This window comes from Macaca thibetana, chromosome 13, assembly GCF_024542745.1.
Source record: "Macaca thibetana thibetana isolate TM-01 chromosome 13, ASM2454274v1, whole genome shotgun sequence".
In the NCBI taxonomy this organism is placed as follows: domain Eukaryota; kingdom Metazoa; phylum Chordata; class Mammalia; order Primates; family Cercopithecidae; genus Macaca; species Macaca thibetana.
The window spans coordinates 45,735,084-45,761,332 of record NC_065590.1 but is presented as its reverse complement, the minus strand read 5'-3'; the positions used below and the strand labels follow the sequence as shown (position 1 = coordinate 45,761,332).

The window sequence follows — 26,249 nt, the reverse complement described above, 5'->3', positions numbered from 1 at the left end:
GGGGTGGTAAATGGCTCCTTATCTGGATTACCTCACCATTCCCTTTTGCTTTTGAAGCCTTGTAACACATACACATAAAACCGATTCCCTATTTTAAATTACCTATGTTGAAATACCAACTATGGCTTCTGTTTTCATAAATGCACCCTCAAAGTATATAAATTACTGGGTCCAAATAATAAATTCAGTCTCACAGATATTAAAATGGCACATGATTCATTTCTGCATTCTGGATGATAAAATGAAAAGCATTACTGCTTCATAATCACTACTGCTTTAAAACAATGCCATCAGTTTGGCTGTCAGGTTAAGTCACAGTAATCTAGAATACATTTCTTAAGCATTAGCATATTTCTTCAGTTTATAAAAATAAATGGAATTCATCACTACAATTAAACATTAACTTCTGCTCTTTACCTCTGTTAATCGTGGTATATGAAGACCCTTAGCATGATCACCAGCAGCCTTCCTTGATTTGCCTGGCCAGGTTCTTTTCCTATGGCTTTCCGCTATACCAGACCAGGCGAAGACATCATGATAAGCTAAATCCAAATCGGAGGGATCTACTGCAAACTGGCATATTAACTTCAGCAAGCAAGCAAGACAGTCTAGCTGCCACTGTAAATGAAAAGAAATGGTCATTTCCCTATTTCCATTAATTTAGAATGGCCATTATACAATCCTGAGATTAGAAGACCAGAAAATAAAAAATTATAGCTAGTACTTAATCACATACTATAAAAATTTTGCTGCTCAAATATTATGGTCAGTAATAATTCAATCTTATAAAAATGAAGAAAAATTATCTAGAAATAAAGAGGGTATACAAGATGTATTTAATGAAATGGAAATGACACTTTCATTTCTTTAATGAAGGCATCATAAAAATGTATATAATAGAGAGCTACGAGATTTTTGAAAAACATACTGCTCATAATTTAGATTTTTTTTTAAAATTAAAATGATGTCAAGGATATTACTTATCAGTAAAATTAACTGAGAAACAAAGTATTCTATGCTGTTTCTCCACAAAAGTGGCACAGACTCTTAAAATTTAGGGACCAAAGCAATTCTTAGTAATTCTAGAAAATAATTCAAACGAAAATCTTGCACTTTCCACGACCACATTAAAAACAAACATTTATTTTAAAATTTGTTTTAAATATTGTTTAGTATGTATAAAAAATAATATTTACAGCTGACTGGAAGCTCAATTTTAATAACTTAGTGTACTTTCTTTAATTAGAATATCACTTATGTACAAGATGAAAGTTTCACAGCTTTTTCTTCAATAGCTCTTAACCTCCTGCTTTCCTGATTCCACTGCCAAATATATTCCTATACAAATATACCAGGAAACAGTACTTTCTTCCTGCAATAATAGCAATACCATATTACTGAACTAAAAGAAAGATAGCAAGATAATTCAGACAGAAAAAAAGTCTTTTCAACAAATTGGTGCTACAAAAACCAAACAGCCGTATGAAGAAGGAAAAAAATTCAATACTGCACACACAAAATGCAAAATGTATCATTATAGAACTAAATGTAAAAGAAGACTATAAAACTTACAGAAAGCAGAGGAGAAAAGTCTTTGTGACCATAGAACAAATATTTGTAGACTGGATACAAATTTCATTAAAATTAAAACCTCTCCCCTAAAAGATACTGTCAGTACAATGAAAAAGTAAGCCATAGCATGTGTGTGGGGCTTGTCCCCATACATACATCAGAGAAAGACTTCTCCATAATGTTTAAGGGAAAAGACCATCTCACAACTATATACTAAGACGTTTCACAAAAGAAGATAAATACACAATCAACAAACACACAACATAATGCTAAACATCATTAGTAATGAGGGAAGGACAAGTGAAGCCACCGTGAGATAACACTACTATATCCACTAGAATAGCTCCAATTTTAAAACCCTGGCCATATCAACTTCTGACAAGGATGTGAAGTAAATGAAATTCTCATATGTTGCATACTACAACTGTTTTGGAAAACAGTTTGGCAGCTTCTTACAAGGTTAATCTTCCACTCACCATATTATTTAGCAATTTCATTACTTGGCATTAATCCGAGAGATAAAAACATACATATACCAAATGACCTGTATGTGAATGTTTACAGAAGCTTTATTTGTAATAACCCAAAACTACAAACCACTCAAATGTCAATAGGTAAGCAGATAAATGAATTGTGGTATACCTATACAACGAATACATTACTCAGCAATGAAAACGAACCAACTACTAATACACATTTAACAACCTCAAAAAGCATTCTGAATAAAAGCAGCCAGATACAAAAGGGTACATATTGCACTGATCCAATTACATGAAATTCTATAAAATGAAAATCTCACCTATTGTAACAGAAAGCAGAGAAAGAAAAATTAATAGCAAAACTGCAGGACGGAACTTTTTAATAGAAATATTCTTTATTTGGATGTTAGAGCATTAAACATTTTTCAAATCTCACTCTTTAAAATGAGTGCATTATTACATGAAAAGTATACTGCAACCTCACATCATATGCAAAAATTAACTTAAAATGGACCAAAGACTTAAAAAAGTAAGAGCTAAAACCATAAACCTCTTAACAGAAAACAGAGTCATCAATCTCTGCATAAGGGGATTAGGTAAGTTTTGTAGATACAACACCAAAAGGACAAGCACAAAGGAAAACAGACACTAGACTTCATCAAAATTAGAAATGTTTGTAAATCAATGGATAGCCTCTAGAAAGGGAAAAAGGCAACCCATATAATGGGAGAAAACATTTGCAAATCACATGCACTGTAAGGAATCAGTATCTGAAATACATAAGGAATTCTAACAAATCAACAAAAAGACAACCCAATTAAAAGTGGGTAATGGATGTGAATTGACATTACTCGAAAGAAAAACAAGTGGCCAATAAGCACATGAAAAGATGTTCAACCTCATTAGTCACCAAGGAAATGCAAATCAAAACCACAACTAGGTACCACTTTACACATTAGGATAGCTAAAATAAAAAACACACTAACAAGTCTTGAAAAGGATGTGGAGAAACTGGAATCCTCACACATTGCTGGCAGAAATGTGAAATGTTGCAGCTCTGGTAAACTGTTTGGAAATTCCTCAAAAAGTCAGAAGTTACCACAGGACCCAGAAATTGCACTCTATACCCAAGGCACCACTGTTTATAACAACATTATTGATAATAGCCCCAAACTGGAAACAATGCAAATGTTCACCAACTGATCAATCTTCCACTCCCTGGATTCAGCTGTGACTGACCAAACATTTCGCCAAAGATGTATGAATGTGTGTGTGTGTATATATATGTACACACACATACATGCATACATGCTTATGAATGGTCAACAGACACATGAAAAGCTGCTCAAGATCCTTAGCACGGGGAAAATGTAAACGTTAGAAATCACAATAAAATACTACTTAAGTATTGGCAAGGTATACCACTCCTAAGCATATGCCAAAAACAGGTGAAAATGCATTATCCGTGCATAATAAATTCATAAACAAATGCTCCTAATAGTCAAAGTGTAGAAATAACCCAAATGCCTCTCAATTGGTGAATGGATAAACATGTAATATAACTATAAAAAAATGAATTACTGACACTTGCTACTTCCAAGGATGAATCTTGAAAATAGACTAAGTGAAAGAAACCAGTCACAATGGACGATACATTGTATGGTTTCCATTTATAGGAAATGTCCAGAATGGGCAAATCCACAGAAACAGAAAGCAGACTATAATGGTGTTTGCCCAGGGCTAAAGCGTTTGGGGGGAGGTTTCTTTTGAGGTGATACAATTGTTCTGGAATTAGATGCTGGTCATGGTCACACAACTTTGTGACTATGGTAAAAACATTGTATTTTGGAGAAGTACATTGATTGCATGTTAACTACATCTCAAAAAAAAATTTAAAGATATACTTCAACTGAACTCATTTGAAAAGGGAAAATAAAAAAAAAAAAGAAATAAGAACAATCCTGAACTTAGAAGTATTTCATAATATTAAGAGACATGCATTATAAACAGGAAATACCAGTTGACCTGGAAGCAATTTGTTTCCTAGACACGCTTTGCATCTTGGGCATTACAAAGCTACAAAAGCCACATATTGGCAATAAAATGTTATTAATACTACTTCAGGAAAGTATTCATAATTTCAAGAAAAACAGAGAAAACCTTTAGTGCAGGGGTGTCCAATCTTTTGGCTTCCCAGGGCCACACTGGAAGAACAACTGTCTTGGCCCACATGTGAAATACACTAACACTGATGATAGTTGATGAGCTAAAACATTTAGACGTAAGAGTACCTGATGTCAAATCATTACACTTGACTCCTAGGTTCGAAGGCAATTCAAAACAAAACAAAACAAACACAGGAACTAAGAAAATACTTGAATTCAATGTTTGATAATGCTAAACTGTTTTGGGATGGAAGCAAATGGAATGTCCTTCACATTGAGTTTGAAACTGACCTGTGCAGTTTTGTATATCATTATGCAGATTTAAATATTCTACAAGCAATTTTATTTTCATATAGTACTTCTTCAAATCACAGTGGTAGAGAAACATTTTTTTTAATTTCCATTTTTTCATGCAAGTTCACAGAAAAAAAAATTCCACTTTGTTGAGGACCAATACTTTTATCAAGTATTATAAAAATACAGAAACAACGTCTAACTGCTATAAAAATTTCTAGAGGTTTACTCTCAATTTCTGTATCCATCTTAATGTAAGCCAGTCAACATGGTCTGGAAACACATTTTTTAGTATTACTACTGTAAAGGAAGAAATGATCAAAACAAAATAAAACAAAAAAACAGTTTTTAAAAAAAACTAAGATGTAAACCAAATTTTTAAAAAGCAACCAAACTTTATATAAATATTAATATATAATTCATCAACCTAAAGGAAACATGTTTATGAACTGGCCAGAGTTTAGAGTAATTAATTTTATCATAAGAATTTTTAATACAGTTAACATGAAAAATGCTTATTCCATAATTAAACTGTATTTTTAAATTCATTTCTGCTATATTCCATACTTTATTATAATGAACTATATGGCAAAAGCTATACTTGCTGATGAAATGGAAGTGTATCAAATGCGGTAACTACTGTAACTAGTTGAAACAGTAAATTTGCACTTACCACCGTCCATGATTCCTGCTCTTTAGGCTCTAGAATTCCAGAATTAAAAATTTCTAGTAACTGTTGAAGCCCTCCAGCAGCAACAAACTGTAGGCAATTGTGAAAGTAATAGTAAGAGAAAAGCAGATACATAATGCAATAATGCTTGTTGATTCAGTAACTGGATATTACACATCTTTTATTTACACTATATTCCTTCATTTAAATTACCAAAATAATTTCTATACAAAACAATAAGATAGAGACTACTTTCAAGAATTTAAGGGTGGGTGCAATGGCTCATGCCTGCAATTCTAGCACTTTGGGAGGCCAAAGCCAGAGGATGGCTTGAGGCTAGGACTTTGAGACCAGCCTAGGCAACTTAGGAAGACCTCATCGCTACAAAAAGTAAAAAAATTGGCCAGGTATGGTGGCTGGTGCCTACAGTTTCAGCTACTAGGGAGGCTGAGGTAGGAGGATCACTTGAACCCAAGAGGTCAAGGCTGCAGTGAGCCATGATCATGCCACTGCAATCCAGCCTGCGTGACAAGGTGAGACCCTGTCTCAAACAAAACAAAATAAAACAAACAAGAATTTTTAAAAAGATACACTTGAGGCCGGGCGCAGTGGCTCACGCCTATAATCCCAGCACTTTGGGAGGCTGAGGCGGGCGGATCACGAGTTCAGGAGATCGAGACCATCCTGGCTAACAAGGTGAAACCCCGTCTCTACTAAAAATACAAAAAATTAGCCGGGTGTGGTGGCGGGCGTCTGTAGTACCAGGTACTTCGGAGGCTGAGGCAGGAAAATGGCATTAAACCGGAAAGCGGAGCTTGCAGTGAGCAGAGATCGCGCCACCGCACTCCAGCCTGGGTGACAGAGTGAGACTCTGTCTCAAAAAAAAAAAAAAATATATATATATATATATATAAAAATATAAATAAAGTAAATATATATATATATACACACACACACATAGACACACACACACATGAAAAAGGCTATAAATGTCTTTGTATTCCATTAGCCATTTAGTCCTAGACACTGAGATGTCCTCACAGTATCTTTTTTTGCTGCCCAGGCTGGAGTGCCGTGGTGCGATCTCGGCTTACTGCAACCTCCACCTCCTGGATTCAAGTGATTCTCCTGCCTCAGCCACCTGGGTATCTGGGATTATGGGCGACGTGCTACCACACCCAGCTCATTTTTGCATTTTTAGTGGAGATGGGTTTTACCATGTTGGCCATGTTGGTCTCAAACTCCTGACCTCAAGTGATCCATCCGTCTCAGCCTCCAAAAGTACTGGATCACAGGCGTGAGCCACCATGCCAGGCTTCTCACAGTATTTCGACATAGGGAAAATCAGAGCTAAAAATAGGAGCACCAAGGCATTAAATAATCTCAGTTTACATTATTGCAACTTAAAGTAATACATAATTTTTAAACTATGCTTTGTTTTAATAGTATTATTAGTTTAAAAACAATGAAGAATTATAGTATGCACTTTTGAAAAACCGGAGATAAATTATTTTTATCAATACATTGAAAAACACATATGATCAAACCTTGCAACTCCAGGAATTTTTACTATTTTCCACTTGATCCTCACTTGAATCATCTGAATCTGGATAAAGATCACTGTAACTTCCCTATGAGAAAGGCAAAAAAAAAAAGGCAGAATGGCGGAAGAAAAAATTATTCTAGAATGGAAAAGACATTACAGAATTTTGCTCCACAGAAAATACAAACATTTAATGATGATAACGGAAATGCAATTACCGTTGACTCTCTCCTTATTCTTCTATTAGGTTTTCCCAGTGCTTCAATAATTTCCAGAGCATACAATAGCTTGTGGGCGCTCTTAATTTTGAGAAGTTCTTTCCAATTAAATCCATCATTACTCTTAAATTAGAAAAACATGTTTCTCAAGCCAACTTACTCAGGGAACACAAAAAAGAAAAACTTTAAACAAACTGACACTACATAAAAACTTAAAATATTATATATACTTTGAAACATATTAAAACATATGAAGACTAGTTATATAACTGGTACAAATGGTATGCTTAAAACATTATTCATTAAATTTTCTGAAAATAAAACTAATAAAATTAATATACAAACAGCAGCATGGGAAAATAATGAACTGTTAATCTTCCCAATTAAAAGAAACAACATTGTAGTCTAGTTGAGTGGGTAAACTGAAGATGGTGATGAATTAAACATCTGTACTTAATAGTTACAACTACATATTTAAAAGTCATACAAATATATGAACTCAGGAACATTGCTGTTTTCTACTATCAATTCATGAAATAATGTAATTCACACTTAATGTGCATCTTTGAAATGCTATTACTAGTGCTACTGTAAGTCATCATTTAGTATTTTCAAGAGCCCATCTTCTTGACTTCCAAGTCATGTGAGATACTGGATCTCCCAAAATCACATGATAATGTTCCAAATCCTAGAATTTGCATAACATTAGGACATTTGCTTTTTCATTCATCCTACAGGAGTTCTTTTGGAGATCTCCTCAAATAAACTACTTATTACATAAATTTTAAAAACAGTCTTTAAGCCAGGAGCAGTGGCTCATGCCTACAATCCCAGTACTTTGGGAGGCTGAGGTGGGCAGATCATTTGAGGTCAGGAGTTAGAGATCAACTTGGCCAAAACAGTGAAACCCTGTCTTTACTAAAAATACAAAAATGAGCTAGGCATGGTGGCACACGCCTATGGTCTCAGCTACTGGGGAAGGTTGGGGGAGGAAGGATCACTTGAGCCCTGGTGGCTGTGGCTGCAGTGAGCTGAGACCACGCCACTGTACTCCAGGCTGGGTAACAGAGTGAGAACATATCTCAAAAATAAATTAAAAAATAAATAAAAACAGTCTTTAATGTTAAAGACTTTACAAAGATACCCAACACACGTGAGGTGGTATCCATATGGAAAAAAAATTACCACACACATACTAAATTTATTTGCCTCATTTTCTCCAATTCCGTCAGTTAATTTGTATAAGCATACAAAACAAACATTGATGCACGTCATTTCACCTCGGTGTATTTTCTTTAAACATTACTTTTGTTACTAAGAGCAAAAAACAGTATTAAAAGCATACTGTAATATGATAAAACACTAATATAAAATGTCAACAATTTTAGAAAACATCTTCATCTTGCATTCAGCCTATGTTATTCACCCTCACTAAATAAACAAATGAACATTAAAATGAAGTGGCAATTTTTACCTATTATATGGGTTAAAAACTATATTCAGATTTACTAAGGGTACGTCAACAGGCAACCTTCTACACTATCAATAGGAATATAAACTGGCAACAGCCTCTAGGAGAGTAAACAGATTTTGTGGCCTCACCTGCTCATCTGAGATGTTCTGGAATGCCATCAACATATTAGGACATGTAGGAAGAAGCATCAGTAGCTCCCAGACCCGCCTAGACAGATTTTCTGCATGAAGATGAAGTTCTTCACATCGTAAGCTCTACACAAATAAGAACAACTGCTTTATCAAAACAGATCAGAAAAAAGTTTTAAGTTCAAATTTTTGTGTAAAAATATTATCAAATTTGCTAATATTTTTAGTCTTTTTGAAAAGTGAGAAATGCAACATTTCTTATATGATACATAATATTTGAGAAAATTAATAGTCAAGCAGTGTTTTTTTCAACTTCTTACTGAACATTTTTCTAGAAAAGCTTTCCTCTACGACTGATGATGTTCCTCAGGAAACTTTTGAAATAAAAGTGAAAACATCTGTCTAAAGGCCATTCTAACAAATTTCAATATGACTATCATCTATTTCCATTTTGCAGGTCACTATTCTAAGCACAACAAAGACTTGATGAATTAAATCCTTGAACTTCCATTTAGGAAAAGAGCCTATCTGTTTCTCTTATTTTGCTAATCTAAACTTCATTTTTCAGTCTCAGATAGGCAGACATTAAGAAGAAAGCAAACGATTTTAGAGACCTATTTTCTTCCATTACCATTTGTTAAATCTGAGTTCAGAAACTTGCTAAGGCAAGAATAAGTTAAATAATGTCTCAAAAACCACTTAGGAAATAGGCAATTAAAAAAAATTAAAAGTACCACCCTGAGAGGTAAAAAGAGTAAAAACTAAATTGACAGTTTTGGTATTTTCCACGGAGTATAAATTTATTACTACTGCTACTAACACAGTGATTCTTTGGTATAATATGGTCTAGGGATATTCTATAAGCCTATAAAAAGAAACGTAGTTCTTTTGGTATAACGGCAGAAAGATGGTATACTTTGATGGCAAGGAAATCTTTTTTTTTTTTTTTGAGACAGAGTTTCGCTCTTGTTGCCCAGGCTGGAGTGTAATGATTCAATCTCAACTCACTGCAACCTCTGCCTCCCAGGTTCAAGTGATTCTCCAATGTCAAGGAAATCTTAGAAAGTTTCAAGGTAAATTTGGTCTTTCACAAGCTTGATGAACAAAGAAAAGCAACCCTTGAGTAACACTGGCGCTTTACTTGAGGAAACGGCCCTCAGTTCTTCAATAAAATGACTCATCATTCCTTTGTAAATAACCATTAAAAAGAGAGAAATTTTGAACTCTATGCAAAAAAGGATTTGAAGGAAAAATATCTTCCATGTGTGCATAACTATGTTCTTCTATGACTGAAAGTCTCATGAGACATACACAGTAAAGATACTTTATTTTTTCTTTTTTGTGTAACTCTCATCAGGGCCAAACAAAGTATCAAAGAATCCCTGTATCAACCTGTCAAAAATAAGATTCAATACAGTATCTGCGGCTGGGCGCAGTGTCTCCCACCTGTAATCCCAGCACTTTGGGAGGCCGAGGCAGGAGGATCACGAGGTCAGAGATCGAGACCATCCTGGCTAACACAGTGAAACCCTGTCTCTACTAAAAATACAAACAAAACTAGCTGGGCATGGTGGTGTGCACCTGTAGTCCCAGCTACTCAGGAGGCTGAGGCAGGAGAATCGCTTGAACCTGGGAGGTGGAGGTTGCAGTGAGCCGGTATCACATCACCACACTCCAGCCTGGAGGACAGAGTGAGACTCTGTCTAAAAAAAAAATCTGCTAAAACAATGAAATGCTTTCCCTTTGGTTTAAGCCTCACTACTCAGAATAACGTAACAGCCTATTAACATAATAGCCCAGAATCTCTTATCACTGGTCCTGGTTTTCTCTACTATACCCTCCACACAAACATCTAAATTGTTTCTAAAAGCCCAGAAAAGAGCGCATTTTGCTGCTTAAAGCCAGCCATAATGATGGATTTAAAAAAAAATCATTTAAGGTCCTTTTGTGATATAGGTTACAGTCAACCTTTCTGTCCTAATACTTAAATTACACTATGCTCATATTCCCAGTTCCTCAAACATGTCATTTGCTTTCTTAATGAAGAAAATCTGTAATGCTTTTCTCTTCACTCTTATCAGTAGCTGGACCCAATGTGAACAACTCCTCTTTTGAAAAAACCTTCTGCAAAATTTTTGTCCCCCCCTCTCATTATTCCCCTAATACATGGAACAGAACACCAGCACTAGGTGAGAAAACAGAGGTTTCATGGGCACCTATTAATGATTATTTTGCTTGAAAAAACAATGGAGATTTCTACGGAATTTAAGAATGTACCATCATGTGAGAAACTGAGGTATAAGAAATAGAGGGCTCAATGGCAGCCCACTGCATCCATGATCAAATACATCATGGAAATGGGAAGAAGTCACTTAACAATCTTGGGGAAGAAAGAATACTAGCCTAACACAGAGAAAACCATCAGAATACCACCATTTTACCTGCCTCTAAATCTCAAAATTGTAATTTACTGCATAAGCTACATGAATACATGAAAATATCTTAGAAGCAGCCCGTTTAAAGGCATTGTTTTAAAAGTCAGTGGATTGAATATGGCTCCTTTAGGTGATGTCATACACATTCTTGCCTCTGAATGCCATCTTCAGGCTGGGCACAGCAGCTTATGCCTATGATCCCAGCACTTTGGGAGGCTGAGGTGGGAGAATGGCTCGAGACCAAGGTTTGAAACCGACCTGGGCAACAGAGAGAGACCATGTCTACAAAACAATTAAAAAATTAGCCAGGCACACTGGCACGCACCTGGAGTTCCACCTATGCAGGAGGCTGAGGCAGCAATCGCTTCAACCTGAGAGATCAAGGCTATATTGAGCTATGATCATACCACTGCACTGCAGCCTGGGTGACACACCAAGACTGTGTCTCACAAAAAAATAAAATAAAATAAAATAAATGGGACCTTTATAGTGATAACCCACAAACCATTTTTCTAGACTGTACCTTCTCTCTGAGCTCCATACTTACATATCCAAGTGATGACCTGACATCTCTACTTGATGTCCCTCAGGAATCCATCTATCCTTCAGTTCAAATGGAATCCCCCCACCCCGTTGCACAGACCAGAAACCCAATGCCATTTCTGTCTTCCTTCTCCTCTTCATTCCCTACTCCTAAAACCCAAAACACCACCAAGTGATGCTTTGACCTGTTGTCCATTTATTTCCACTGCTGCCATCCTATTCCAGGGCAACTCCTTCCTGGACTTGCACATCAAATGCTTTACTGACTTTGTTATTTTTGCCAAAGAAACTTACTAGGTATATTAGGTATCAGGTATAAAACAAAAATCAGAACATGTGTTCATTCTCTGTTTAAAATCTTTTAATGATGTCCACTTTGAGTAAAATGGAAATGACTCACAATGATACAAAAGGTTTACATTATTTTGCTCTGCCTACCTTTCCAATTTCTTTCCTCTCATTCTACTCTCCCATCCTCTTCCACATTCTCCTTTCTAGCTGTAACAATTCCTAAACCTGCCTAACTCCTTTTATCAAGCATTTCCCCAGAAACCCTTTCTCCAGATTACTCTATCCAGACCATATCTCATCTTTCTAACTGGCTTTTCATCCTTCTAGCTCAGATTATATATAGTCTCCCTCAGAGAGCCCTTTCTAGACCAAAGTATTATAAACAATAATTTGATTAAAACAGTATGCCTACATCACGTTAGGTACTTAAATAGTTAACGAACAAATAAATGGGTTCTTAATTTTACCTTTTTTTTGTTTTTGTTTTGAGGTGGTGTCTTGCTCTGTTGTCCAGGCTGGAGTATAGTGGCACAATCTCAGCTCACTGCAACCTCTGCCTCCTGGATTCAAGCGACTATCCTGCCTCAGCCTCTGGAGTAGCTGGGATTACAGGCGCGTGCCACCACGCCCAGCTAATTTTTGTATTTTCAGTAGAGACGGGGTTTCACCATGTTGGTCAGGCTGGTCTTGAATTCCTGACCTCGTGATCTGCCCATTTCAGCTTCCCAAAGTGCTAGGATTACAGGCATGAGCCACTGCACCCAGCCCAATTTTACTACTCTTAAAAGATTACTGAGGGCCAGGCACAGTGGCTCATGCCTGTAATCCCAGCAATTTGGGAGGCCGAGGTGGGTGGATCACAAGGTCAGGAGTTCAAGACCAGCCTGACCAGCATGGTGAAACCCCATCTCTACTAGAAATACAAAAATTAGCCGGCTGTGGTGGCACGCACCTGTAATCCCAGCTACAAAGGAGGCTGAGGCAGGAGAATGGCGTGAACCCGGAAGGCGGAGCTTGCAGTGAGCTGAGATCATGCCACTGTACTCCAGCCTGGTTAACACAGTGAGACACCGTCTCAAAAAAATAAAAGTGAGAAAATTGTATTTTATAACATTTTATAATCTATAGTTGTATTAAAGTTACTATATCCTCTCAAAAGAGAGACAAAACGAGATTTGTGAAAATGAAACATAGTCACCTCACTATCATCCACTGCTACTTTTCCTGAGGGTGGTTTAAATGATGCAAGCATCTCTAATAAATCAAAAAGAGTAGTTAAATGAGGTTCTTGTAAAAGCAAAAGCATTGGAATGTTGTCCTTCTGAGGGGGTGGGAGGCAAGACGCTGGCAGCTGAACACCTTCCCCTTTCCGCTCTCTCCTTGGTGCACCCAAAGATACAAATACCATCTATAAAAAACAGGAAAAAAAATTTATGCAGATCAAGCTTTTGGTTTAATAAAACAATGAATCTGAAGTATAAAATCACTTAGAATTTTAATATAACAAAAGTAATAAGAGCTGTTTTTAAACTACATGTGACTATTCAACTGATTATAAACAGATCATTAAAACTCAAGCCACGTTTTATATATGTACCTGCATATCCTTAAAACCAAGCTCATGAAGTGCTTTTTCATCATAATCTGTTGTTAACTCGTGTCCAGATGAAATCATCCTGACAGGTCCCATGAGGCCTCCTTAAAAGCAGAACATAGAAATGAATTTGTTTATAAGAATTAACTTATTTACTGATAAGAATATGTAGTTGTAGCAATTAATCACACTACACGTAAAGCTTAAATGTAATTCCAACCCTCCAGATCCAAGGTAAAGAGAGAAAACTCAATAGATTAAGCATAGACATTTCTAGAATGCACTAAGTCCTTTTTGCGGCCTACACCTTCAACTTCATTTCCCACCAGCTTCCCTACCTCACACTATGTTCAGTCAACTGGCCTCCTTGCCCTTTCTTGAAAATACCAAGTATATTACGACCTCAAGGACTAAGATTCCTCTCCAGGAATTCAAGATACTTATTTTCTCACCTCTTTCAATTCTCTCATCTAATGGGAGCTTTCGCTTTACCACCCAATCTAAAAGCTTCACTTCACCATTAGCCCTTTATTCTGCTGTATCTTTCTTTAAAGCACTTGTTAACACCTCATATTTGTTATCCGGGAAGGGAAGGAGAAAAAAAGACAGAAGCAAAGGAAAAAGGGAAAGAAAAACAGAAAGAAAAAAAAAAAGGAAAGGAAGAATGACAAATTCCCAGTTCCACAAGGGCAGAGGTTGTTTTATTCACACATGCATTCCGGCACTAAAATGGAAAACACATTCAAATTAAGTAATGTATAATGTACAAGTTTTTTGGGGGAAAGAAATGATTACAGCACGAAAAGTAAGCAAAATTAAATGTCTGATGAATAATTTAAACTTTAAAACTATTGCTAAATTTCATTCAATATAGAAAAACTCCACTGGACACCAATTACTTTCAAGAAAAATGAGTTTAAGGTTATTGCTTTTTATAATGACATATAACATTTTAAAATTACCTTTCCCTTCACATAAAAAAGGTCTGTGGAAAAAATATTTCAAACACAGAGAAGGAATATGTTTTTCTCCCAAGAGGAGTCATATTGGCAATTTGCCTTAAGCACAATTTTTTTATAACTAAATTGCTAATCATTGTGTAGCTAAATCTATGATTCTTTCCCTTTCTCATTATTTCTAGCCCTCAATCTTGGCCCTCGAAATGGTTTGACAAACAATCCTATTTTCTTCTAAATTTTCCTACCATTTGTTAATGCAGATATGACATTTTAAACATATCCTAAATATTAGAAGGGGTTTTTCTTTCCCCAAACTGAACAAGTCATATGACTGATTTTCGGTATCCATTCTGTATCATTTAACTAACAATTCCCACACCAAAATCGTATTATGGTTTAAATGTTTATATAGCTAGTACAGAAGTTCAACTTTCTATTATCCTTGAGTTTTTCTCCCAGAACTTTTTTGTTCTTTTTCCTTTTTTTGTAAAGTACCAATTTACTGACCTCCCAGAACTTCTAATATTGCTTAGTTTATTCATATAGATAACTTCACCATAATTTCATCAAATTTTAAACAAAAATTACATCGGAATTTTTTTTTTTTTTTTTTTTTTTTTTTTTTTTTTTTGACGGAGTCTCGCTCTGTAGCCCAGGCTGGAGTGCAGTGGCCGGATCTCAGCTCACTGCAAGCTCCACCTCCCGGGTTCACGCCATTCTCCGGCCTCAGCCTCCCGAGTAGCTGGGACTACAGGCGCCCGCCACCTCGCCCGGCTAGTTTTTTGTATTTCTTAGTAGAGACGGGGTTTCACCGTGTTATCCAGGATGGTCTCGATCTCCTGACCTCGTGATCCACCCGTCTCGGCCTCCCAAAGTGCTGGGATTACAGGCTTGAGCCACCGCGCCCGGCCCGGAATTCTTGATAGAACATGTTAAAAAATAAATTTACCTAACATCTTTACAATATTCTGTACAGAGGCATGCTATTTCAATTTACTCAGCAGTTCAATTACCTCAAAAAGTTTTATTCTCACATTTTACAAAGACCTCATAATATCATAATTTTCTTTTTTTTTTTTTTTTTGAGACACTCTGTCACCCAGGCTGGAGTGCAGTGGCTCAACCTCAGCTCAGTGCAACCTCTGCCTCCTGGGTTCAAGCAGTTCTCCAGTCTTCGCCTCCTGAATACCTGTGACTACAGGCGTGCACCATCACACCTAACTAATTTCTGTGTTTTTAGTAGAGACAGGTTTGACCATGTTGGCCAGGCTGGTCTCGAACTCTTGACCTCAAGTGATCTGCCTGCCTCGGTCACCCAAAGTGCTGGGATTACAGGCATGAGCCACCACGCCCAGCCAGAATATCATAACATTTAAAAATTGCTATTGTATACTTGATTTCTTAGTGCCCGATTCATCATGTTGCTCACAAATTATAACTGAATAATCTAATAGCTATACTTTTTACAGTATATTTTATTCATTTTTTATTATTTTATTGATTTATTGATTTTTATAAATTTATTATTTTTTATGTTATAAATTTGTATCGTTTTGTATCATACAAAACTAAAAGAAAAGTAAATGCTTATAAAGCAGCGTGTTCATTAAGAAAAGCTTTGGCTACTGGATAGACAGAAATTCTGTATTAAACTTTTTTTTTTTTTTTTTTTTTGAGATGGGAGTCTCACTCTGTCACCTAGGCTGGAGTGCACTGGCACTATCTCGGCTCACTGCAAGCTCCGCCTCCCGAGTTCACACCATTCTCCTGCCTCAGCCTCCCAAGTAGCTGGGACTACAGGCGCTCGCCACCACGCCCGGCTAATTTTTTGTATTTTTTAGTAGAGATGGGGTTTCACCGTGTTAGCCAGGATGGTTGGTTTCGATCTTCTGACCTCATAATCTGCCCACCTCGGCCTCCCAAAGTGTTGGGATTACTGGCGTGAGCCATTAATACTTTGGTAATTTTTTTTTTTTTTTTTTTTTTTTAAAGACAGAGTCTCGCTCTGTCACCCAGGCTGGAGTGCAGTGGCATGATCTCGGCTCACTGCAACCTCCACCTCCCGGGCTTAAGCGATTCTCATGCCTCAGCCTCCCAAGTAGCTGGGATTACAGGTGCACACCACCAGGCCCAGCTAATTTTTATATTTTTAGCAGAGACAGGGTTTTGCCATGTTGGCCAGGCTGGTCTTGAACTCCTGACCACAAATGATCCACCTGCCTCAGCCTTAAAGCCTTGGGATTACAGGCATGAGCTACCGTGCCTAGCAAAGCTTTGGTAGATTTTTATTAAATGTCTAACTTGGTGAGACAATTAAATGTAATTATTAATATTTGCAATATTAAAACACTTAGTCATGATTAATTGCTACTCTAATTAAGCATGCATAACTTTGTTCCAAAAGTTATGCAATGACTAGCATTTTATTTAGCATAATGGCCTGTATTTGATGTGAGATAGGCCAATATTCTGTGTGTTAATGACAAGTGTTATGGTCTGAACATATGTGTTCCCCAAATTCATATGTCGAATCCTAATTATCAAGGTGATGATATTTTGGAAGTGGGATCTTTCAGAGGTTATTAGGTATTAGGCAGAGTCCTCCATCAATGGGAGTGGTGTCTCTACAAAAGAGGTCCAAAGGAGCTTGCTTCAGCCTTTTACCACATGAAGACACAGCAATAAAGCACCATCTATGAGAAAGCTGTCACTAGACACTGAATCTGCCGGCACCTTGATCTTGGAATTCCCAGGTTCCAGACCATGAGAAATAAATTTCCTTTGTTTATAAGCTACCCCGTTTATGGTATTTTTATATAGCACACTGGATGGACAATGACAACACATTAATGTTGACTATTATGGCTGAATTGGATTTTATAATACACTGAGCTGCTTTCTATCTTTTATTACTTTTGAGAAGATCTTTTTAACATAAGAGCTACTTATTCCTTATCAGTTCTAAACAGAATTTTTACCTTTTTAAAAAAATTAATGTTTCAAGACAAAATGAAATCTTAAAAATTCTTGATTTCTAATTGAATACTGAAAACACACATGTAATTTTTCCCCTTTACAACTCCAATAAAATAAATTTTAAAAATTTTACAGAGATAGGACGGGTGTGGTGGTTCACGCCTGTAATCCCAGCACTTTGGGAGGCCGAGGTAGGTCGCTCATGAGGTCAGGAGTTCGAGACCAGCCTGGCCAGTATGACGAAACCCTGTCTCTACCAAAAATACAAAACTTAGCAGGGTGTGGTGGCATGCACCTGTAGTTGCGGCTACTTGGGAGGCTGAGGCAGGAAAATCGCTTGAACCCGAAGGCAGAGGTTGCAGTGAGCTGATATCGCGCCACTGCACTCCAGCCTGGGCAACAGTGCGAGACTCAAGGAAAAAAAAAAATTTACAGACATAAACTGACAAGGAGAAAAAAAGGAGATCGTACCAATAAAGTTTGCAAGGTGACCACGAAATAAACTCGTGATGAACAGTAAGCCCCAAAAAAATATACATCACAAAAAGATTTAGCGTAAGAGTAAGATTAACATCTAACCCTCACACACAAAAAACAAAAGGAAGAAAGAAAAGGAACAGTACCTCAGAAATATGCAACACCTTAACCAACAGCCTAGAAACATTATAGGCTCAGAAATTAAAAGGGTAAGGAGAGAAGAAAAAGAGAAAAAAATGAAGCACTATATAATTGCTAACCTTTTCTAAGTTTGATAAAAGTTATAAACTCACAGATCTGAGAAGGTAAACTAAACCCAGATCTCAAACACAAAGGCACACTCATAATCAAAATGCTGAAAATCAATGTTAAAGAAAAAGCTTTATATCCTTTTTCTTTCCTCCATCGTCGGCTTTAAAGGACAAAAGATAAGGAAAGCCACCGACTCAGGTCACAAACTTTGCAAGCCAAATAATAACAGAACAACAATTTTAAAGTTCTGAAAGAGGATAAAAAAACCTCATGACCTAGAATTCGATGTCCAGTGAAACTACCCATCAACAATGAAGGCAAAATAAACATTTTTAAATAAACTTTTTTCTAGACAAACAAAAGCTTAAGAAAATTTGTCACCAGAACACCTAGCGTACAAAGCTTTAACGGAAGTTTATTAGAAGGAAGGGGAAGAGGTCCGGCGCAGTGGGTCACCCCTGTAATCCTAGGACTTTGGGCGGCAAGGTGAGAGAATCGCTTGAGCCCAGGAGTTCAAGACCAGCCTGGGCAATATGGCAAAACCCTGTCTCTACAAAAAATACAAAAATCAGCTGGGCGGCCGGGCGCGGTGGCTCAAGCCTGTAATCCTAGCACTTTGGGAGGCCGAGACGGGCGGATCACGAGGTCAGGAGATCGAGACCATCCTGGCTAACACGGTGAAACCCCGTCTCTACTAAAAATACAAGAAAATTAGCCGGGCGAGGTGGCAGGCGCCTGTAGTCCCAGCTACTCGGGAGGCTGAGGTAGGAGAATGGAGTGAACCCGGGGGGGCGGAGCTTGCAGTGAGCCGAGATCGCGCCACTGCACTCCAGCCTGGGGCACACAGCAAGACTCCGTCTCAAAAAAAAAAAAAAAAAAAAAAAAAAATCAGCTGGGCATGATGGCTGGCACCTGTAGTCCCAGCTACTCAGGAGACTGAGGTGGGAGGATCACCTGAGAACGGGAGGTTAAGGCTGTGGTGAACTATGATTATGCCACTTCACTCCAGCCCGGGTGACAGAGTGAGACCCTGTTTCAAAAAAATAAATAAATAAAAATAAAATAAAATAACAGAAAGAAAGGTGGAAAAGAAACCAAAGAGAAACTCAGATCTATGCACAGGAATGCAAAGTGTCAGAAGTGCTAAATATGTGCTAAAAAAGAAACTGAAGAGATGGGACAAATAGAAAATATTTACATTGAATGTAAATAATCTAAACACTAAAATGTAGACACCAACAGAATGAACCAAAAAAAGCAAAATTCAACAATTAAGCAAAATGTTAATCTCAAAAAGGTATTTCAACTTTAAAAATAGGCATATTTTTTCAGAGAAAAAAGAGCTCTTAGATATTGAAAGTATGACAGTAGAAATGAAAAACTCAGTAGAAAGACTGCAAAATAATATTGAGAACATCTCTCAGGAACTTGAGTTAAAACTTATAAAAAGAAACATAGAAATTAGGGAGAGTCTTAGAGACAAAACATCTAGATAATGGATATGCTCCATAAAGAGAGAAAATGATAAAACAGAAGACAAGAAATCTATGAACCATTTCAAGAAAATTTCTCCAAACTGAAAATTATAATCTGCCAAACTGAAAGGGCCCAACGCTAAATACCTAAATACGTCTATACTGAGGAAAACCCATCACAATCACTGAAAAAAGACCTATACTCAGGTCCAGAACACTAAGAAAAAAGTGAAGACTGATTAATGTCTACAAGAAAAAATACTGCATGTTAGCTGGGCATGGTGGCTCATGCCTGTAATCCCAGCACTTCGGGAGGCCTAAGTGGGCAGAAAGTTTGAGCTCAGGAGTTTGAGACCAGCCTAGGCAACATGGTGAAAACCTGTCTCTACTAAACATACAAAAAATTAGCCGGGAATGGTAGCACCTGCCTGCAGCCCCAGCTACTCAGGGGGCTGAGGTGGGAGAATCACTTGAACATGAAGGTTGCAGTAAGCCATGATCATGCCACTGCACTCCAGCCTGGGTGACAGAGGGAGACTATCTCAAAAAAAAAAAAAAGACATACTGTATGTAAAAAATATCAGAAATCAGAATGGCTTCAGAATTCAACAGCAACAATGAAAGCAAGAAACAATGGAGAAGCACCTCTAAAATTCTGCAACAAAATTATTTCCAACTTAAAATTTTATACCCAGCTAATTTATCATTTGGGTATGAAAACATGAGATACATATTATTAATCATGCAAGGAATAAAAAATATTACCCCGACAATCTTATCACAAGAAACCACTGAATAGAACACTCTCTTGTATTCCAGAAACACACACACACACAGTCAACCAGTAACAAGAAAGGTATGGATAATGGAAACAGAATACCCAACATAGGAGAGAAGAGAATCACCAGAAGGATGATAAAAGATATCACACAATGACTGCTGTGCACCAAATTTGGAGGACAATTAGTAAGATCAGTATGACTTTGGAGAAACGCATTGAGGGTTATCATGACCAAGACCCCTGCTGCCACTGTACTATCTTCTCTATGTTACAAAAGAATGGACAATGAACCTGGTCCAGATTCTTATCTGTATGTGGACCGTCTTTACCAAGTGCTAGGGAGGTTCCTGCTCTCACCTCCATGTACTACTGCTTGAATCAGTAGAGGACATTCATTTCATCCTACAGAAGAAATTCTGCTTTGACCTACTCCTGAGAGTTACTGTAGATCATGAAGAGCTTAGAAAAAGAAAATACAAATTCTATGAAAACATTTCTGTTGGATATTCCAGTATTTTTATCAACATTATAGCAATGGATATGTCTTAACTGTGCTGAGACATATACTTGAGAACTTTCCCACTGATATCCCCAAATTAGGCTATACATATCTGTAGGGAAGGTTTATAACTTGTCATCTTCTGCAATCCTGTATCTAATAGTAGCCATATGTCCCTTTTTCTTTATCCACTAGGTTTGTGGTTGCTAAACTGTTTCACAAAACTAAATAAAAACACATACATGGAGGTAAGGCTATAAACAACACTAAAAAAACAAATTCAAAAATCAAGACAGTGTTAAGGAAAAGTGGAAATTATGTTATTGGGTAGGGACACAACAGTAGCTTCTACTAACGTTCCAGTTCTTAACCTGGATGGTAGGTACATGGATTTTCACTTTATTATTTTCATACACTTTACACACACTACATTTCAACCTAATGAAAGTAGATACATTTGGATTCAGAAATTCCATAATGAGATATTTATCCGACATACATGAAATAATGTAGAGACAAAGATATTCTCTGTCACATTGTTTGTAACAGCAAAATAATGAAAACAATCTAAATGTCCATTCGTAGAGAACAGGGAAAATGAAGCAAGTTATTACTATATAGTGAACTATGCAGATCTCAAAAAGAATGAGGTAACTTTCTACATGAACTAACATGAAGTGTTTTCTAAGATAATGATATGCCCTACAAGCAAACAGAACAGTAAAGATGGAATTCCACCATTTGTGTTTTACATATACGTGTGTGTGTGTGTGTGTGTGTGTGTGTGTGTGTATATATATATATATTCTTACGTTATATCTTGGTATCTCTGGAAAGAGATCAGAAACATACATTAGGAGAAATATATATATATATATTAGGCCTATGTGAAAAATTTCTTAAGATACTTTTGGTAGGCAAGGAGAGATGCACAGGTGGGACATGAAGGTGTGTTATTTTTATATACTCAGAAAAAATGAAAATGAAATATATGAAAAAAACTGTTGGGTTAAAGTGGATGAGTAGTATATGGAAATTTAAATTTACCAAAAATTCCCAAATTGCTTATGAAATAAATTTCAAGAATTATTTTATGATCACATCAGAAGTCTAAAATAGAATTTTTTGAGAAACAAAAGAATTTTTTGCAAATAGCATCTGAAGCAACTCTCAACAGCTTCTTATCTAAGAATGAATGGTACTAAAGGGAGGGGAGGGTAAGGGGAGCCATGAACATGGACGGTGAACCTTCAAAGTAAAACTTCAAAGTTGCTACTTTGGTTTGAATTTTTTTGTTCTCTCTGAAAACTCATATTGAACATTCGTCTCCAATGCAACAGGTTTTAGAGGTGGGGCCTTTGGAGAGGCCATGAATGAATTAATGACATTATAAAAGGGTCTGATGGAGGGAGTCTGTTCCTTTTTCACCCTTTCACCCTCTGCCTGTGAGGAGGCAGCATTCAAGCTGCCACTTTGAAAGCAGAGAGGAGCCCTCACCAGATGCTGGTACCTTGATCTTGGACTTCCCAAATTCTGTTCTTTACCTAGTTTGTAGTATTGTCATAGCAACACAAGACAAACCAAGACAGTTGCTATATGATACAACCAAGAAAAGAAAAAAGAGAAGAGAGAAGAGAGAAAGAAAAAAAGAAAAAAAGAGAAAGAAAGAAAGAAAGAAAGAGAAAGAGAAAATTTGAATTGAAGGGCTTACCAGGAAACTCTCCTTTTCGGTTGCTTTGACCAAACTCCTGAAGCTGAGCTTGTTGGTTTATTTGTTCTTTCTGTAAATTTTCATACCAATGAGTTACTTCAGCCCTAAGATCTGCTACCTGGTCACTAGGATACATTTCAATAGTCATCTGAAATATGAGATGCAACCAATTTAAAAATACAAAAAGAACATATATTTGACCTGGGAAATGTTATCAACTTCGAAATTAAAACTATGTAAGTACCTTGTCAGGAAGTCCAGCTGGCTGGCATACAACCCTTAGCGGCAGAGACTGTTTGTCACTCAGTGCTTTCAAATGACTACTAATACCAGTGCCTTCAATTTGCCACTGTCTCAGATGATATGCAAACCTAAAACATGACAAAAACAACAAATAGAAAGGATACCATTTTATGCCATTTTAAACCATTTTAATGTTATGCAAGCTTTTATCATCTTACAGACTGGAAAAGTCCAAAAGAAGTTCTAAGTTCGTTCCAATTTATTCTACAGCAACAAATTTAAGTTCAGATTCATCACACTGAATCAAAGCTAAATGCATAATAACAGCTAAGAGCTCCTAACAAAATAGTCACCAAGAGAAATTACTGAGGAAAAAAACAAAATCTCCTCAAGGCCAGTTTTTTTTTTTTTGCTTTTTTTTTTTAATAGAGAGAACAGAAATATTAGTAGGAGAGTCAGGGGGAATTAAAAAAAAAAAAAAAACTAATCTAGTAAATGAAATAGCAAGCTGTGATTCCTACATTCAGAAGGAAAAAACATATTAAGAAAAATTTTTCAGGGACAGAAACATTCTAGTAATATATACTAACCAGCCTAATAGAATTTGAGAGTCAATTCATGGCTGTTAAAATTATAAAGTGAATTACAAAGACTTGTATTTTAAAGGAAACAGGCACCCAGCATGATAATCACTAAACAATTTTCTAAGTAATTTTCAGACATACCTTTTTTTTTTTTTTTAACTAAATTCAGGTACCTGAATTTAGTTAAAAAAAAAAAAAAAAAAAAAAGTCTAAAACTAATCAGCAAATTCGGAATAGGATAAAAACTGAGGGAATGAATGAACTTGTCTAATTTCCACATGATCTGATGTATGAGCAAAAGAGTAATCTTAAAACAATGTTTCCTGCTACATATTGGAAGACCACAGTTTCTCCACAGTGGCACTACTGACATTTTAGGCCCAATTAATAATTTGTTGTTATCAGAAGGCAGAGATGAATAGGGGTGAAGGAGGCTATATCTCATGCTCTCATATTCAACAGCATCTCACCAGATACCAACAACATGCTCCCTTGCTGTGATAATCAGAAGTGTCTCCAGGGATTATATACTACATTTTGGGAAACAAAAACATTTCTGGCTGGAACCACTATTTAAGATTATAACTTTATCTCTTTTTAAAAAGAAAACAATTTAAGACATTATTGTTTATTCCCTTAATATACAGAACACAAAAAACAATTCTATTTTTCAATCTACAGATGTTAGGCAATCTTCAATTAATAATAGCACTAAGCACATCAAGAACAAAATTTTGCATGAAAAATACCTAGGTAAATTTTTTTTAACTACTGCTTAGTTTTGTGACTGTTCAATTTTATCCATATCCTAGTTATTCTACTAGTAACAAAACATTTTTATATAAACTATTTAACATCAACATTAACTTTCAGCAAAAACATGAACAAATAAAAAGATATCAAGAACATAATTTTTTTTTCACAACTGAGTTAGAAAAAAATCTGTACATCTGAGAAGGAATTTTTGGACTCAAATTCATTAAATTTACAAAACCACCACTGAACACTCAAAAAACGAGTAATTTTTAAAGACTTAAAGTAAGTACTTATTTTAGACACTGGTAGTATTGTGAAAGGACTAAGGGTGTGAATCAACAGGACCTTATTGGTTTGTTGTCTGTAGATCCTATAGCATAGAAAAAATTCTGGAAGTATGGATATCATTAACAGTATATCTCCACGAGGAAGACAGCAATTATAGCAGACTTTCATTTTCTACATTACAGTGTAATATCTGAATTTTATAATATGTATTAATTTGAATAAGATACACCACCACATTTGCTCTTTTTAACACTTTATCTTTTTAAGTGGTTAAAGTTATAAGGCAGTATAAAGTTTCTGTGCAAAAAAACGAGTTCCCTTCCACATTCATAAAAAACACAAGGAATTCTTTAAGCGGAATTTCCATGAATTGCAATCTTAATCAAAATAAAGAATTTCATAATGTCCAAATGTTTCAAATCATGGAAGCATGTTATTTATAGGGAATGTATAAAATATCTTTACTATGCAATATTTCTTGATACTTTAAAAATGTCAATAAATATCAATTGTATCACTTTTCAATATCAAACTAAGATCTGAAGTTGAAAAAAGTTACTAATTTTAACAATTTTTTTCAACACAGTTCTTAGTACTTTTACATTTGCTCATAATGATTTTTAACAAATAGAATTTCTTAAAACTATCTACTCACCTTTCATTTCAGTCGATATATTCATAAATATTAATTTGCTTTATTTCTGTATTACACAGGTTATGTCTAAATTAATTATACAGATATTCATTAACAGAATTTTTTGGTCATGTTTCCATGGTAAATGGAAATTCAAAATTAAAATACTGTCTCCTAGTCCAGGAAGAAAAAAAAAACAGCAAATGAAACATATGACTCAACTTGATTCAACTATGAGATTATTTGATGTTCTTGGTAAGAGTTTGAGAGAAACTTTTTTTTAGTAGTGGTGTTCTGCCTTTTTAATCAAAGTCAATACTTTCTTAGAGATGGAATTCTAACGATTCTTATTCATGCATATCTGCTCAAACTCTAATTATTATTAAAGCTCTGCAATATTTATCAGGAACCCGTATTGCCTATTCCAAGGCAACATGGTATATACTCTTAATAAAAATTACTTCTATTACTGACCCTTCATTTTGGTAAATTATGCTTTCTACCTGACCCCAACAAAAACTTTAGATTCACTTTAAGAATATTTCTGGATATGTCAGGAATAAAAATGAAATTCATTCTAACAGTGTGATATTTAAAAAATTACCTTCTCCTAAATGCTTCCAGATGTGTCTTCAGCATAAGGAGTCCTCTTTCTATAACCATGAGACTTGAGTGTGATTCCTGCTCAAGACTGCTAGAAGCTATCATAAGACTCTCCATGCACTTACTAATAAATTCTTGCTCCTTCTCCAAACCCGTTTTACCTGAAAGACAATGTTTAGACACATATATTAGCCTTACATTCTTGTTTAGCTGTCTCAAAGAAAAATTTTAGCTTAACGAAACACTCTCAAAAAAAAATTACCTATTAGACAATATTTCAAATCACTTACCATTAATATAATAGGAGTTAATATACTGGATAGCTGCTCGACTGACATCACCAGATTGTGCTCTTAAAGCAATGCCCCAAAATTGGTCCATACCACACAGCTAAGAAAGAAAAATATGATACCTCTAAATTTTGTCTGTCAAACTATGTAACTCATCGTAAGACTGAAGTATCAAAAGTAAAAATCATAGGCAACTCCTATTATTCAGCTATTAAATAACAAAAATAAATGATTTAAGAATTTCCTCAATTGATGAAATACACCTGTACTAATTCTAAAAACTATTTACACAGCAGCTAACAATATATACATAAT

The 26,249-nt window shown here is 35.9% G+C and overlaps 2 protein-coding genes across 10 annotated transcripts in view; one reads left to right on the top strand and one right to left on the bottom strand.

Moving 5' to 3' along the window:
• The window catches only part of COMMD1 (copper metabolism domain containing 1), a 960,866-nt gene that overhangs the window by 92,077 nt on the left and 842,540 nt on the right, over positions 1-26,249 (top strand). Inside the window, exon 1 of one of the 4 annotated variants that reach the window (XM_050753518.1) lies at positions 7,921-7,930. The exons of the other annotated variants lie outside the window; for them this stretch is intronic. The gene's annotated coding sequence lies outside the window, so the exon portion shown is untranslated. Of the gene's footprint in view, positions 1-7,920; positions 7,931-26,249 lie in introns of those variants that run through there. 4 annotated transcript variants of the gene reach the window in all.
• The window catches only part of USP34 (ubiquitin specific peptidase 34), a 287,921-nt gene that overhangs the window by 103,719 nt on the left and 157,953 nt on the right, over positions 1-26,249 (bottom strand). For 5 of the 6 annotated variants that reach the window (XM_050753419.1, XM_050753418.1, XM_050753421.1 and 2 more), the window contains 11 exons: positions 25,935-26,034; positions 25,646-25,805; positions 22,781-22,907; positions 22,537-22,684; positions 13,410-13,510; positions 13,011-13,220; positions 8,544-8,669; positions 6,942-7,064; positions 6,728-6,811; positions 5,184-5,270; positions 418-618 (listed from right to left, as the gene is read on the bottom strand). In XM_050753419.1, the coding sequence (XP_050609376.1) occupies positions 418-618; positions 5,184-5,270; positions 6,728-6,811; positions 6,942-7,064; positions 8,544-8,669; positions 13,011-13,220; positions 13,410-13,510; positions 22,537-22,684; positions 22,781-22,907; positions 25,646-25,805; positions 25,935-26,034 (1,467 nt within the window). The remainder of the gene's footprint in view (positions 1-417; positions 619-5,183; positions 5,271-6,727; positions 6,812-6,941; positions 7,065-8,543; positions 8,670-13,010; positions 13,221-13,409; positions 13,511-22,536; positions 22,685-22,780; positions 22,908-25,645; positions 25,806-25,934; positions 26,035-26,249) is intronic. The other variant, XM_050753420.1, reaches the window with a different exon arrangement.